The sequence below is a fragment of the Narcine bancroftii genome, chromosome 8 (genome assembly GCF_036971445.1).
Source record: "Narcine bancroftii isolate sNarBan1 chromosome 8, sNarBan1.hap1, whole genome shotgun sequence".
In the NCBI taxonomy this organism is placed as follows: domain Eukaryota; kingdom Metazoa; phylum Chordata; class Chondrichthyes; order Torpediniformes; family Narcinidae; genus Narcine; species Narcine bancroftii.
The window spans coordinates 46,135,804-46,152,296 of NC_091476.1; the positions used below are offsets into that span (position 1 = coordinate 46,135,804).

Consider the following 16,493-nt stretch of genomic DNA (forward strand, 5'->3'; position numbering starts at 1 on the left):
ACCGCTAACACTAATAGGAAGGATAAACTGTATTAAAATGAACATTTTCCCAAGGATATTATACCTATTTCAGGCATTGCCAATACACTTGACAGAGAAATTCTTCAAGGAGTTAAAGAAAATAATAAGGAAATTTTTATGGAAAGGGGGGAAACCGAGGATAGCACTAGATAAATTAACAGAATGGTATAAACAAGGAGGCTTACAACTCCCAAACTTTAAAAATTATTATAGAGCTGCACAATTAAGATACCTATCAGATTTTTATCAAACAAGGGAAAAGCCAGATTGGACTAGATTAGAATTAGATAAAATAGGGGAAAAGATACCTGAACACATATTATATAAATGGGATGAAAAATTGGTACAACATAGAAGTTCTCCAGTATTACATCATCTACTCAATATTTGGAAGAAGATTCATGTAGAAAGGAATAAAACAAATTATCAATTACCAAAACTAATATTGACGCAAAATAAGTTACTCCCTTTTACAATAGATAACCTTTCCTTTAGAGAATGGGAGAAAAAAGGGGTCAAAAGAATAGAAAATTGTTTTTCAGGAAATAGATTATTATCCTTTGAACAAATGAAAGATAAATACAATATAACTCAAGATACAGTGCTGGCATATTACCAATTGAGATCCTACTTGAAGGACAAATTAGGAAGCAGTCTGAGTTTACCAGAGGGAAGTAACTTTGAATATGTGATTACAGATACAATGATAATCAAAAGATTTATAACAAATATGTATATTAAACTGCAAGAAAAGGAGAATGAGGAAACAAATGGTAAAACTAAACAAAAATGGGAACAAGATTTAAATATAAAGATAAAAAAGGAAACATGGGAGAAGTTATGTTCTGGAACGATGAGAAATACAATAAATACGAGGTTACGTATGATACAATATAACTGGATACACAGGCTATACATTACACCTCAAAAGTTAAATAAATGGGACCCAACAGTATCGGATAGATGTTTTCGATGTAAAAAAGAAATGGGAACAACAATTCATGCAATCTGGACATGTGAGAAAGTGGAAAAATTTTGGGAAGATCTAAACCAAATATTAAATAAAATTACAGAAAACAATATACCAAAGAATCCAGAGATCTTCCTCCTAAGTAACATAAAAAACAAAGAATTTGGAATTGATTTGGATGATGCACAAAAAAGATTTGTTAAGATAGTTCTAGCCGTAGCAAAAAAATGTATTATGTCAACCTGGAAATCGGAAGATAATTTGAAAATACAACAATGGTATATAGAAATGAATAAATGTATTCCATTAGAAAATATAACATATAGTTTAAGAAATAATATTGAAATATTTGAACAAATATGGGAGCCATACATGAAACACAATAGAGAAAACCTACCAGGGACATTCACTACCTAAATTAACGAAAGGAGAAGGAAATGAAAAGAATTGACTCAGTGGAATTTCTTGTTTATTTTTATTGAATGACAACATTGTTTGACTGGTTTAATGTATCCTAGATTTTGTACTTTAAATGGACGGGGGGGGGGGGGGGGGGAAATGGCACTGTATATATTTGAAAAGGAAAAAGTATGTATCATGGTTAATGTGGTTTATGGTGTGAAAAATAAAAAAAAATTTTTAAAAATAACAGCTCTTAGCCTGTATTTGTTGGAATTTAGGAGAATGAGGGGAATCTCATTGAAACATTTTGAATGATGAAAGGCATGGACAGAGTAGATGTAGAAAGGTTGTTTGTTTCCCATGGTGGGAGAGGGCATTCATTTAGAACAGAAATTTGGAGGAATTTCTTCAGCCAGTGGGTGATAAATCTGTGGAATGTTGTTGCCACAGGCAGTTGTGGAGGCCAGGTCATTGGGTGTGTATACGGCAGAGATTGATAGGTTCTTGATTAGCTCGGGCATGAAACGTTATGGGGAGAAGGCCAGACAGTGGGGCTGAGTGAGAGAATGGACCAGGTCACGATTAAATAGCAAGGAAGACTCAATGGGCTGAATAGTCTATTTCTGTTCATATGTCTTATGGTCTGATGTAAATGTGTGTGGCCATTTGGATCTGTCCACATTTTAATTTCATGATTTTCTTTTCAGTGGATCTTCAAATAGAAATCTAGTCATGCTGAAATTTGTTGGGAAACCAATTCTCTTGGTGATGTTGCATCATGTAATACTTTACTGCCTACGTTTCAGAGAGAAGAGGCAGAGGCAAAAGCTGCAGAAGAAGCTGAACGACAGAGACTAGAGCGAGAGCGAATCGTGCTGCAGAACCATAAGGAACGTCTTGAGAGGAAGAAGGTGAGATTCTAACTTACTCACTTATTGAAGGGCCGAAGCCCATTGGATGAGAGCTACACAGGGACAAAGCAAGGGTGAAGCATAGTGGGCTAATTAACGTCCATTTTAGGTTCAAAAAGTGCAGGAGGTGTGTTCTCAACGCACATTTAAATTCTGTCAATGTGTCCGATGTTGTGCACCAGAGATGGTCTCAATGTGTCCCGTGGCCTTGGTGAGCTCCAGACAGCATTCATCCCAGCCTAAAGAATCATACTTCATTGACTGGATGCATCCAGTACTGGAACCCTTCCCCAGCACCCGGACAGATGCGTCCAGCCCTGGAACACTTCCCCGATACTCAGACGGATGCGTCTAGCCCTGCAACACTTCCCCGATACTCAGACAGATGCGTCCAGCCATGGAACCCTCTCCCGGCACCTGGACAGATGCGTCCAGCCCTGGAACACTTCCCCGATACTCAGACGGATGCGTCTAGCCCTGCACCACTTCCCCGATACTCAGACAGATGCGTCCAGCCATGGAACCCTCTCCCGGCACCTGGATAGATGCATCCAGCCCTGAAATGCTTCCCTGGCACCTGAACGGATGCATCCAGCCCTGAAACGCTTCCCCAGCACCCAGACAGATGCGTCCTGGAACCCTTCCCCAGCACCCGGACAGATGCGTCCAGCCCTAAAATGCTTCCCTGGCACCTGGATGGATGCATCCAGCCCTGGAGCCTTTCTCTTCCTCTGACACTTGGTTAATTTTCTTTCCAGTTGCCTCTTATTCTGTCTACTCAAACCTTGCATACCAACCTGTAGTTGCGCAGATTATCCTTGCAGCCTTTTTAAATATTGGCTTCACATTTGCTATCCTCCTCTCCTCAGAAAACTGTCCTATGCTGAGCGACATTCTAGTCAATCTCCTCTGTGCCCTCTCCAGTACAATTACATTCTTCCTTTCAGGTGTTTTATAATGCTTTTCCACAACTTCTTTGCTCTTGCGTTTGGTGCCCCACCAAAGTTATTCTATCCCTCACTACTTTGTGGAACCCTATCGTTCATTGTGTCTGTCTTGGTCTTAGTGGTTGTACACTAATGCATTGCCTAGTACTTGTCTGGATAAAATTCCATTTGCTCTTGCTTTATCATCTTCCCAACAATATTATATCCTGAGACTGTTCTCACTGTCAATGGTGCCACCAGGTTTTGAGAACATGGAGCAATACAGTGCAGGAACAAGCCCTGAACATCACGTCCAAATTACACTCGAATCAGGGCATAGTGGTTAGCGCAATGCTGTTACACTGCCAGCGACTAGGGTTCAGATCCGGCACTGTCTTTGAGGATCTCTCCCCACGTCTGCGTAGGTTTCCTCTGGGTGCTCTGGTTTCCTCGAACCCTCCAAAAATGTACGGGGGTTAAAGGTGAATTAGGTGTATTTGGGCAGCATGGGCTTGTGGGCCGGAAGGGCCTGTTACTGTGCTGAATGTCTAAGCTTCTACTGCCTGCGCAGGATCCATATCTCTCTATCCTCTGTATGCTCACATGTTGATCTAGAAGCCTCTTAACACTGCTATGGTATCTGCTTCTACCACAAGCCCTGGCAGTATCTGGGGTTTTTTAAATAAAAAAAAACTTGTCCTTTAAACTTGCTCCCACTTGCCTCAAATACAAATGCCTTGGTATTTGATATTTCCACTTTGGAGAAAAGATTCTGACCCTCTCTCTGCCACTTGCATCTTTATAAATTTCATTCAGGTCTCCCCTCTACCTTTGAAACTCCACAGAAACACAACTATGCCATTGTCTCAATTATAAAAAATTTGCCCATATATTTCAGACACATCATCTTTTACATCAGGGAGGTCTCTGGATTGAAATCGGCTCCCAGGTGTTGTGAAATGAGACTTTAATCAAACTATCCATTTCTGATTAATTTGTTGCTGAAGCACACAGGCCAGGAGAACTTTCGTAAGCTGCAGAGGAGAGGTATTGAATGTGCCTAAACCTGACTACAGGTGACACAGCTGTGAGTCACTTGGTCATCATTCACTTTGTAATAATCTGGTCCAATCCAGCTGTGTTGCTACTGAGGTGGTTCATCTGCTATGACGGAAAGCTTGTGCCTGAACCCGTGTGTGTGAAAGCAACTGATCCTTCACCTCTTGGATTATTGTACTTGTAGGAGAGAAAAGAGTTTGGTCTCGTCGTTGGAATATGTGCAGCTCGGAAAATATAATGTATATTTCTTTAGCAGATGTGGTTTGAATATTCTATTTTGTTCTGTCCAACATAACAATAACATTTTCCTATACTTAATAGAGAATTAAAGAGATTATGAAGAGAACCAGAAAGGATGATCATGAACAATCAAAGGTAAATTCATTGGAATTGGTGGTGTTTCTAGTGTCTGTTCCTGCAAGGCTTTATTTTCCCTCCAGTGCCCCCCTCTCCTTTCTAGCTCCAGGCTATCAAGAAGCACCAAAGGAAGAGAGTCTTGCTTTCTGTCTTTGACATCAGTGGCATTATAATTGGCAAATCTCTCACTATCAACATCACTTGGGTACTATTGTACAGGAAGCTACCAGGCACAGCCATATAACTACTAGAGCAGATCATGGGTTAGGTATCCTCCTGCCACTGATCTGCCTTCCACAAGACTGGCAAAAACTCAGCAGATCAGGCAGCATCTGTGGAGAGGAAAATGGAACCATCATTTCAGGTCAAGGACCTTTCATCATACTTGCTTGGAAGAGTAAAGGTCCAATGGCACACAAAGCTCAACTGCATCTAACCCACAGCTGCCTTGCTTTGCATCCCATCCTTCACCCTGGACATTCATTTTCTCCAATGCTGGCACCCCATGATTGAGTTTGTAATGTCCAAATACACTGCAGTTACTTACCTAGATTATCCCATCACCACCTTCAAGCCAATAATCTCTTCCCACGGGAATATCAGTGCCAAATAACCTTCCAACCTTTGCAATCTTGGAGGAAATTAGAGCACTAGGGAGGGATAGGATTGCACACAGTCACAGAGAACAATGGAAACTCCACACAGACAGCACCCTGGTGCTGGAGCTGTGTGGGAGTGACTCCTTTACTAGTTATCCATATGCATAAGGCACAGGCAATGAGGGTAGAATTTCACTGATCTAGGTTCTGAAAACTGGGATGAATTGAAACATTTAGAAGATACTGTTGCAGCAGTGATCAGAGGGGTGGATTTGATTATGGTTTCAATCTTGGTACTGCAGTATACTGAAGGGCCTGAGCCCAAAACGACAAATACCTATTGTTTTCCATGGATGCTGTGTGGCCCGAGTTGCTCCAGAACTTTTGTTAGGCATACCACATGGTAATAGTCCTTTCTGGCTTACAAGCCCATGCTCCCCAATTAACATTAACCTACAATCCTTGTATGTTTTTAAAGAGTGAGAGGAAACCCATACTGGCGTGGGGAAAATGTAGTAAGTCCTTACGGCGATAGATTTGAATCCAGGTCACTGGCACTGTAATTGTAGTATGCTACCCATTATTCTATATTTTACTAGTTCCCCAGAATCTGCAGGCTTGTTTTCCTCTCGCTGCAGTAGATTCACAGTCTGGAATTCGAATTCCACACATGGAATGTGCCTCTCAGAAAGCCCAAGGTGTTAGTCCATGGGTAAAGTGATTCCCTCCACAATACTGCTGAGGTTGGCATGAGTTGAAATTCCCACATGTGCAATTGACAAATTATATTGGGGTAAAATCACAAGATATAGCAGCAGAAGTAGAACCATTGGCCCATCGAGCCTGCTCCACCATTCTAATCATGAGCTGCTCCATCCTCCAACTCAGCCCCACTCCCCAGCTTTCTCCCCATAACCATTGATGCCCTGACTAATCAAATACCTGTCAATCTCTGCCTTAAATACATCCAACGACATCACCTTCACAGCTGTCTTTGGCAACGATCCTCAACCCTCAGACTAAAGACATTTTTCCACATCTCTGTTTTAAATTGATGGCTTTTATCCTGAAGGTATGTCCTTTTGTCCTAGAATCCCCTACTATTGGAAACATCATTGCCTCACAGGGTCGACGCCAAGGGGGAGTCATCCACGGACATTGCTCCCCCCACAAACGAGGTGCTATGCCCCTATACAGTCACGGGCATCCCTAGCCATCAGATCCACCCCCACTCCTCCCCGTCGGTCTAGATTGACACATGCTAACAACTCTTCACATTACTAATGGGCGTCATGTCAGTAGCATATAGTGATACATGACGCAATAAAAACAATGCCCTCTTGTCCCACGTTGGAGGGATGGCCTCCACAACAGTTAGGTTTCTGTTAGCACTCTGCCCCACCCCCCCCCCCCCACTGCCGTCAACAGGTCAGTCCCTGCCCCCCCCCCCCCCCCCCCAACATACATTCTGGTGCCGACCCTGTTGCCACATTAACTCTGTCCAGGCCTTTCAGTATTTGAAATGCCCTGTGAGACCCCCACCCCCCCCCCCCCACCCCAATCATCCTTTTGTACACCAATAAGTACAGAAATATGAGGATAAACTACACAATGGAGGAGTTGACTGGTTCTCTGGGTAGATGTATAAACATTCAGCCGTAATGGTGTCCCATTACACGCAGAAGGATGAAAGGATGCACGATCTCACAGCTGAAGAAAGCAGTGAGGATGAACCCAGGAACGAGGATGCAGATGAAGAGGGTAAGTGATTCCACACTATTTTGGACCTCACAAACAGTCACACCATCTCCCTTCCTCCTACTTCAAGGGGACAAGATGGAAACTCTCAACACAAAGGCACGTTTCTTCTGATCAGCTGTCAATGGATTGAAAAGGGGATACAGCAAATGGAAGCATAGATACAGATCCGTGCCAACACTTGCCCAGGTGTCCTGTGGCACTCCTGCTTCTAAAAGTGCACTACCTCTAGTTGCCTCTTGCTGGACAAGGGGATCCTGACCTACACAAAAGGGGAAGCACATCCTCCAGCAGGTCTGCCAGTGATCAGCCTGGGAGATCTGCGGCAGGCCAGCAGACAGCCTTGAATGAGAGGGAGAGAGATGTGCACTCTTGTCCTCTGTCAGCTTTGCACTCTGTCGCCCCACCCCATGCACTTCACTGCACCAGACCATCCTCCATGCAGCCCAATCTGTACCTTGCAACCCCTCCGTTAGCCATCCATCAGTCCCTACCTCATTGGGTTCACTTAGAGACACTTGCCTCCTTACAGACCTGATCGTTTCCTACATTGCAATATTAATACCACACAGAAAGGGCTGTTCCTTCTTTTGTTTAACTATAGTTGTCAAAGCAATGGTCAATTTCTCTCTCACGGCCTTTGTGTTTTCTTAGATAGCACCAATGGAATCGATGAGCTTCAAGACCAAGCACAAGATGGTGTGGAGTTGTCTGAAACTATTGGAGATGGTACGGCTGGGTTAAATGGTGTCAACCTGCCCAATAATATGGCAGTGCATTTGAACAAAGAGCCGGTGATAGGTTTAAGGTATGTCCCTGTATCTGTATTGAGTTTATGTGTTATCTACCATGTTTGATGGGCGAGAGAGGTGACCATTCCTGAAGGGAGTCCACAAGCACCACGTGACATGTTGTATGTTGTGTATTTGCGCGATTTTCTGTTTTGACTAGCTATTATCCATCTTCACCTATGCATAAACAAGTAAGCTGCAAAGAATGATTGCTTACTGAAGCATCATTTACTGTTTGTAGTAATCGATCTCGGTGCAATGTAAGGTTCTGGATTTTCCAATGGGGTTCCATTCTAATTGGTTAATACATGACTTCTTTGATGTTGATATCTGCTTCTTTCGATCACTTTAAAATCTCTTGAGATTTTAAATCCTTAAGTCCCACCCCACCAAATAATAACTGGAATGTGTACTGCACCTTTAACATCCCAAGCTGCTTCACCCCAGTTTGATTAGACATAACTCGATCCAAAAATAAAATAGGATAAATGATCCAATGCAGTTTAAGAATCTGTTTTCTAGCAACGTCACAGCTGTTAGTTTTCAGAGGGGAGAGGTCGTGCAACCCAGCAAGCTCCTACTGTTAATATTCCATGTCTCCTCTACAGCCTGCAAATTGTTGCTTCAGATACCTAGCCCTTTTCCTTTCTAACACTGCAATTCCCAAGTCATCTTTGAGTTGGAAGGCTGACAATGCTAGTGGCATTTCACTGGGCTCCAGGGATCTGTGCTGGAACCATTCTTTCATTTCAACTATAATATTGTTCAGGAAAGTTGGAATCTCAGCAAGTGTAAGGTCACTGGAGTAGATGTGTGGAACTTTTCCATGAACAGTTGATGCCATGATTTATTTTGGATCTGGTTTTAATCTTTTTTTGCGAACTCCCCTTTGGGAGAAATGTGGCATATATCATCCACAATCTCGGCTACTGGTGGAAGAGGCTCAGATCAGATACTATTTATTGTCATGTAATAAAACACAAATGTAATATTACACAAAATTGCCTTTTGTCTGCCATAAGGTATTGTCTTGCGCTCCTTACTGTCAGAGAAAGAGAAGCAAGAGAGAGTCCCCCTTGAGTCACTATTAGTCAAGGAGCTAAATACCCTTCCCTTTGTTCCCATTCCTGTTTGATTCACTTGTGTTGAAGGTGGTGGAGGGGTGTGATTCTGAGTACAGAATGATTTGTGTCAGTGAGCAAAGGACATGTGCAAACCAAGACAAGTCCACGGGTGAAATAACAGAATGCTGGGAGAACTCAGCAGGTCAGGCAGCATCTGTGAAAAGAGAAACAGTTTAAATTTCCTGGGGCCCTTTGTTGGAACTCAGCGGTTAAACACCAAGTGGATCTTCTTGCTGTGATGAGCCACAAACTTTGCTTCTGCTTCATGAATCACAAAAGAAATAATAGCAAGAGTTGGTCATCTGGGCCATCAAGCCTGCTCTTCCATTCATGACTGATCTGACTGTGGACTCAGCTCCATCTACCTGCCTGCTCCCATAACCCTTAATTCCTCTATATTCAAAAATCTGTCTTCAATGAATTCAGTGAGGCACTCTCTACTGCTTTCTTGGGCAGAGAATTACACAGATTCACTACTCTCTGGGAGAAGCAGTTCCTCCTCATCTTGTCTTGAATCTACTGCCCCAGATTGTGAGTCTGTGTCCCCTAGTTCCAGTCTCACCTACCAGAGGAAAGAACCTCCCTGCTTCTACCTTGTGTATACCTTTCATCATTTTATTTATAAGATTTTCCATACACCCCAAAGTCATAAACTTTAATGAGCATAGTCCCAGGTACTCAATCTCTCCTCATAAAATGGCTCCTTCATTTCCAGAATCAACATGGTGAATCTCCTCTTCACCAACTCCAAATTGTGTTGAATCTTTCCTCAGGTTAGGAGAGCAGACCTCACCCAGTACCCTGTACAGTTGCAGCAGAACCTCCTTTCTCTTAAGATCAGTCCCTTTAGCAATGACTTGATCACCTGTCATATCCACAAACTAACTTTTTGCAATTCATGTACAAGCAGTCCCTGGCCCCTCTGCACAACAGCAATATTTAATCAATTAAATCAGCCATTCTCAATGGGGGCCACAGCACATTGAAGTAAAATTATTTTTTTCACCTCACGTAACATAAATAATTTTTGTCTTTTATTAGTCGGTAGGAGAGAAGTAGGGAAGAAACCTAGACTTGACTGCTTGTCAGGGAAGGGGACCCATAAATTTTGCTCAGAGTCCAAGGGGGGCATAGCTGAAAATGGTTGAGAATGGCTGATTTAAATATTAATCCAGCCTACTATGTCCAAAGTGAATGACCTTACATTTACCCTTATCGTACTCCATCTGCCAGACCCTTGACCTCTCAACTTATCTACATCTCTCCACATACTCTGTGTCATCTACGCAAAATAGCTTTTCCACTCAATTTGGTGTCACCAGCAAACTTGTCTGATTACTTGGTCCCCTCCTCCAAATTGTTAATGTATATTGTGAACAGTTGGGCCCAGCACTGAGCCTGTGGCACTCCACTAACCACTGACAACTGGAGAAACACTAACTGCCTTCTATTGGTTTACCAATCCTCTCTCCAAGCAAGTAGATTACTGCATGCATCTTTATTTTTTGTACAACCCTTTTACACAGCACCTTATACCTTCTGGAAATCTAAGTATACATCATCCATCTATTCCCCTCTATCCACTGTACTCGTTATTAAAGAAGAACTCAGTAAATTAGTTAAACATGTCCTTTCCTGAATCCATGCTGTGTCTGCATGGTGGAGCAATTTCTATCCAGATCTATCTCTATTTCTTCCTTAATGAGAGCTAATTGGTCTATAGTTACCTGCCATGTCTCTACATCCATTTTTAAACAGTGTATTACATTCACTGTATTCTAATCTGCCAAGTCCAGAGAATTTTGGTGGTGAGTAAACAATAAATTAGGCATGTTCATTGATTCATTGAAGATTAGAGAAAATCTAGAGTGGGAAAGAAACCAAAGCAATGCAGATATCTGAAATCAAAACAGAAAATGCTGGAAATACAAACATGGTCAATGTATGGCTCAAGAAACTGAGTCCGTTTTTAAGTCAACTTTTGGAATTACTAATAATTGACGAATCACTTGCATGGATTTCAATTGCAAGTCCTCATTGTAGCTAAATATAGATGATTGTAAAGCAAGAGTTTATTGAGTAATAACATTAAGAATTTTAAAACTTTATACATCTTTTTTAGTTTCTCACGTAATAGCATATACATTTGTTCTGTTTAAGCGCTGCACCAAAGGACAACTGCATTGTATCGGAACTTTTAGGTGTAAATGAAATCGGTGAAAGTACTATACATCAGAATGGGAAGTCAAGTACCTGGATCATTGATGAGTTTATTGACCTTGGTGTTTGTTCAAAGACTAGCAAGTTAACTGTGGCTGCTTGCAATGCTGAGGACTGTAGCCAAAGCATTCCGGAATGTCACACGATTGGAAGTGAAGAGAATGGAGGAGTGACATCTTTGACCAAACCTATCCAGAGAGCGACAGGTACAGTCTGACTCAACACTTTCTGTAGGTCTTTCCAAAAATGGGATAATGGAATATTCTGTCACCAAATGTATTTTTTTAATTTTAAAATTTTATTTACAACGCAGTAGAAGCCGATTCCTCCCATTTAACCCATGCTGCCCAATTAACCTACAGCCCCATACATTTTGAGGTATGGGAGGAAACCCATGCAGACACAGGGAAAGCATACAAACTCCTTACAGACAGCACCGGATTCAAACCCGGGTCGTTAGCGCTGTAATAGCGTTACACTAACTGCTTTGCTAACCATGTCACCCAATTGGAATCTCAGCAAGTGTAAGGTCATTGGAGTAGATGTGTGGAACTTTTCCATGAACAGTTGATGCCATGATTTATTTTGGATCTGGTTTTAATCTTTTTTTGCGAACTCCCCTTTGGGAGAAATGTGGCATATATCATCCACAATCTCGGCTACTGGTGGAAGAGGCTCAGATCAGATACTATTTATTGTCATGTAATAAAACACAAATGTAATATTACACAAAATTGCCTTTTGTCTGCCATAAGGTATTGTCTTGCGCTCCTTACTGTCAGAGAAAGAGAAGCAAGAGAGAGTCCCCCTTGAGTCACTATTAGTCAAGGAGCTAAATACCCTTCCCTTTGTTCCCATTCCTGTTTGATTCACTTGTGTTGAAGGTGGTGGAGGGGTGTGATTCTGAGTACGGAATGATTTGTGTCAGTGAGCAAAGGACATGTGCAAACCAAGACAAGTCCACGGGTGAAATAACAGAATGCTGGGAGAACTCAGCAGGTCAGGCAGCATCTGTGAAAAGAGAAACAGTTTAAATTTCCTGGGGCCCTTTGTTGGAACTCAGCGGTTAATAGGAAACTGGGTAGAGTAATGTAGTGCATTGTTTCCAGGGCTACAATCCAGAGGGTGAGAGCTTGTATCAAAAGGGTGCGTGACAGGAGTTCAAGTTCTCACTAAACTGAGAACTCATTTTTTTAAAATAAGCTGGCAACATTGAGATGTTAAAAATACAGTGATTTGAAGGGACATCACGTGTAACAGATTTTGCCACATTATTGAGAGAAAGCTTTAGCACCATCTTAACTAGTGATGACACTGCATTTACTGAGAGTGAAATACTGTTTTGTGCATTTTCCAAGCATGTCAGTCTATATATAAAACCATAGAATGTGACAGCACAGAAACAGGTCCTTTGGCCCATCTATTCTATACCAAACTATTATTCTGCCTAGTCCCATTGACCTGCACTATATCCCTCCCATTCATTTACCTGTCCAAATGTTTCTTGAATGTTAAAATTGAGCCTGCATTCACCACTTCAGATAGCAGCTTGTTCTACACTCCAACTACTCTCTGTGTGTGAAGTTCCCCCTAATGTTCCCTTTAAACATCTCCTTTTTCCCCTTAATCCATGTGTTCAGTTCTAGTCACCTCATTACAGGAAAGATTTGAAAGCTATGGAGAGGGTGCAAAGGGAATTTATCAGGATGTTACCTGGCTTTGAGAACATGTCTTATGAGGCAAGGTTAATAAACTAGGGGATTTTCTCTTTGGTGCAAAGAAGAATAAGAAGTGACTTAATAGATGTCTACAAGATTATGAGAGGCATAGATAGGGCGGACAGCCAGCACCTTTTTCCCAGGACGATAGTAGCAAACACTAACAACATCTGTACAGGATGAGGGGAGGAATGTTTTGGGGAGATGTCAGTGGTAATTTTATTTTACAGTGAGTAATGAGTCCCTGAAATGCATTGCCAGAGTGGTGGTGGAGGCTGGTGAATAGAGACATTTAAAAGAGACAGACAAGAGGATTCCAGAAAAATTGAGGATTATGGGTGTGAGGTAGGGAAAGTTTAGTTTGTTGAATAGGTTTATTAAGGTCAACACAACATCGTGGGCCAAAGGACCTGTATCTTGCTGTTCTATGTTCTAAGTCAAAGGAGATGATTGGAGGCAGAAGGTCAACCTTCTTCATTATACATCAATGGTTACGTCGTGGAGAGAACAAAGTTCCTCGGTATGCGTACTGTATAAAGGATGACCTCTCCTGGACCCAGAGTACCACCTCATTAGTCATGAAGGTACAGCAGAGCCAACACTTCCGAAAGTGGTTGAGAATGGCATGGCTACCAGCTCCAACCTTGACAGCATTCAAGAGGCACAATTGAAAGTGTCCTGTCTGGCTGTATCATTGTGTCATGTAGTAGCTACAAAGCATCAGACCAGAAGTCAATACAGAGAATTGTCAAAACAGCTGAGAAGATCACTGCAGCCTCCCTTTTCTCTATTGATGATATTTACTGGAAGTGTTACTTAAATGAGGCTCAAAGAATTATACTGGACCTTTCCATCTAGAAAGAGGTACAGGAACATCAAAATTAGAACTGCCAAGCTGGGAAATAGCTCAGATTGATGAAATAGCTCAGATTGATGTAACAGAGTAAATCATCCCAAATATTTACACACACACATATATATATATATATATTTACTTTAAGTTGTATCTTCATGTATATATGTGATTATTGTGTGTTGTTTATCGTGTGTGCACCATACTCCAGAGAAACGCTGTTTCATCTGGTTGAAAATGTACAGTCAGATGATAGTAAATTTGAATTAATGTAGGTACTTGAGTGGAAAATAAATCAGTGTAGTTTAGTTAATGTGACTGAGGTTGCAACATACTCATTGGAGTTTTTAAGTATAAGGAGGTACCTTATAGAATCGTAAAATAATGAAAGAAATAAACAAGATAGAAGCAGGAAGAATGTTTCTACTGGCACGTGAGACAAGAATGAGGGGACATCGCCTCTAGGTTCAAGATTTAAAGCAGATAAGGAACTACTTCTCCCAATGAGTAGTGATTTTGTGGAATTCTCTGCCCAAGGATGCATTGGGAGCTGCCTCACTAAATGCATCTAAGACGTTTATTTTTGAATAGTAGAGAAATTAAGGGTAAGCAGATCAGTGAAGCTGAATCCCACAGCCTGATCTTATTGAATGGTGGAGCAGACTGACTGGGCCAGATGGAAAACCAAAATGTCCCACCCATACCAACAGAGCTGCTGCCTCCCAGTGCCAGACACCAGACTTCAGTCAAGAGCTTGATTGCTGTCTGGGTGGAGTTTGTATGTATTCACTGTGACCATGCGGGTTTCTCCTGACTGCTCCGGTTTCCTCCAATGTGCCAAAGGTGAGCAGGTTGGAAGGTTCTGCTGTGGGTTTCCCCCACTGTTGGGCTTGGTGTGAATGTGCATAGAAAGAAACTGGTATGAACAGGATTGGGTTAAATGCCTGGTTGAAAGGCCGATGGGCTGAACAACCTGTTTCCATGCAGTTTCTGACTTTTGTAATTTGTTTTATTTTCCTAGAACTTTGAATATCTTGATTGGAATTGCACTTACACTTCCAGTATTTTACCAAGTGCTGAAGGCCTTGTTACATGAAGCTGCTTCTAGAGGACTTTTCCTGATGCCCAGAAGAATTAATGAGCCCATTACCATGGTGAAATGTCATACAGGAGGCTGATTTAGACCCTTTTGCATTTCAGGAGCTCACTCCTTGCTGGTTGTACTTTCCAAAGTAGGCTTTTCTAACTTGGATTCATTTGTAAAGTTTAATGTCTGTCCTTCCTCCCCACCTTGTCAAACAAGTTCCTTGGATCCACCATTATTTTCATAATGGTTGAACTTGACTCTGGTTACAGGTCAGATTGCATAGGTGTTACAGTATTGTTCTAGTCTCTGGTCACAGGTCATGGGATCAGATAGTGAAGGCGTTTTATGACACAAATCGCTAAATATTATTGCCTGTAATATACTGGAAATGTTAGTGTCTTGTTAATTGTGATACCCAGTCCAGATCTTAACTGGATTCAGTTCTGTCAGAGCAGAGCAGAAGCAATGGGAAGAGCTAAAAATAATTCCGGAGACTAGTTGTGAAGGGAGTTGTATCATGGAGAGTGAGGGATGCTGGAGCTCCGTAATGTGGAAATATTGGTTGAAGTTCCATTACATTTCCAGTATGTGTTTGATGTTGTTCTGGAATAGGAATTGTGAATTTACCTATTTAATAGACATCCTGTTTCCATTTCATCCTCTGGAATATTGTATTTTAATGAGCTGCACCTACTAATGTACATTAATGGTATAATTTCAGTCAGTAAACTTGGATTGTTTGTTGGGAGGAACTTTGCATTTACAATATTTCACTCATTTTAAGAAAGAAATTTTCTTTGGCTTAATGTATTTAAGGTTATCTGCTTACATTTAAGTATTATTTTGTTGAACATTCAAAACAGTATTGCAACAGAAGACCATTTCTTGGTGGTCTTTTTAAGTATTCATTCTTGCATCATAATCTATTCATGCAATATAACTGAGGAACATCCCAAGGGAATCATATCAAGATGTTATTTTTAAGCAGCCTCTAACCTGTGAGAGTTGTGAAGCTAAACCATGTGCTGCTTGCATCCTGAGCTTCTGAACTCCAATTTCTTCTGCCGTCCATAGGAAGCTGAATCTTTAAACACTGTTTTCACATTCTATCAAGCTTATTAAATGTTTTTCCTGATACGTTGCACAACTGTTCATCAGATAGGAGGGGCCCAGGCTATGATGATGAACCATCTCAATCATATTCACTCTGGAGGGAATTCATTACTTGAACTGCTTTTACTGTGTTTAACTGTTTTGTTGTAAGTGCTGGGAAAAGAAGTGCAAATCTTCTGGTCTGTAACACGTGCTGAAGGCAGCCAGACTCCGTTCTTGGTGACAGTTGATTAGACTAGAACAGTGCCTTAGATCAACCGCTTTGTGTCTTTTTGTAAGATAATTAACTTGAAAACTTTGCCAGAAAATGACAATCTCTAGCAGAACTGCCCCTTGCGCTGTGCAGATGATGCTTTTGTGCAGTGCACTATTCACAACTATGTAAATAGCAATATGTGTAACATTTAAATAAATTTTTCAAGTTTAAAATAACAATGGTCAACTTTAATTTCAACCACTGTTTTCAGCTTGCTTCATTCTGACTATTCATGAATGCATTGATCATAGTACCAGATTTGTTCTCCATTGAGTATAGGAGCCGGGGGTAAGACGGACAATGAACAGGAGACTCGATAGGTCAGGCA

General features: G+C 41.4%; 1 protein-coding gene across 6 annotated transcripts in view; it reads left to right on the top strand.

Moving 5' to 3' along the window:
- map7d3 (MAP7 domain containing 3) overlaps positions 1 to 16,344 on the top strand; it is a 140,594-nt gene extending 124,250 nt beyond the window's left edge. For all 6 annotated transcript variants that reach the window (XM_069893563.1, XM_069893565.1, XM_069893560.1 and 3 more), the window contains 6 exons: positions 2,200 to 2,304; positions 4,611 to 4,664; positions 6,928 to 7,006; positions 7,658 to 7,811; positions 11,079 to 11,344; positions 14,731 to 16,344. In XM_069893563.1, coding sequence (XP_069749664.1) covers positions 2,200 to 2,304; positions 4,611 to 4,664; positions 6,928 to 7,006; positions 7,658 to 7,811; positions 11,079 to 11,344; positions 14,731 to 14,738 — 666 coding nt within the window. In that variant the 3' untranslated portion in view covers positions 14,739 to 16,344. The remainder of the gene's footprint in view (positions 1 to 2,199; positions 2,305 to 4,610; positions 4,665 to 6,927; positions 7,007 to 7,657; positions 7,812 to 11,078; positions 11,345 to 14,730) is intronic.
- Positions 16,345 to 16,493: the final 149 nt, after the last annotated feature.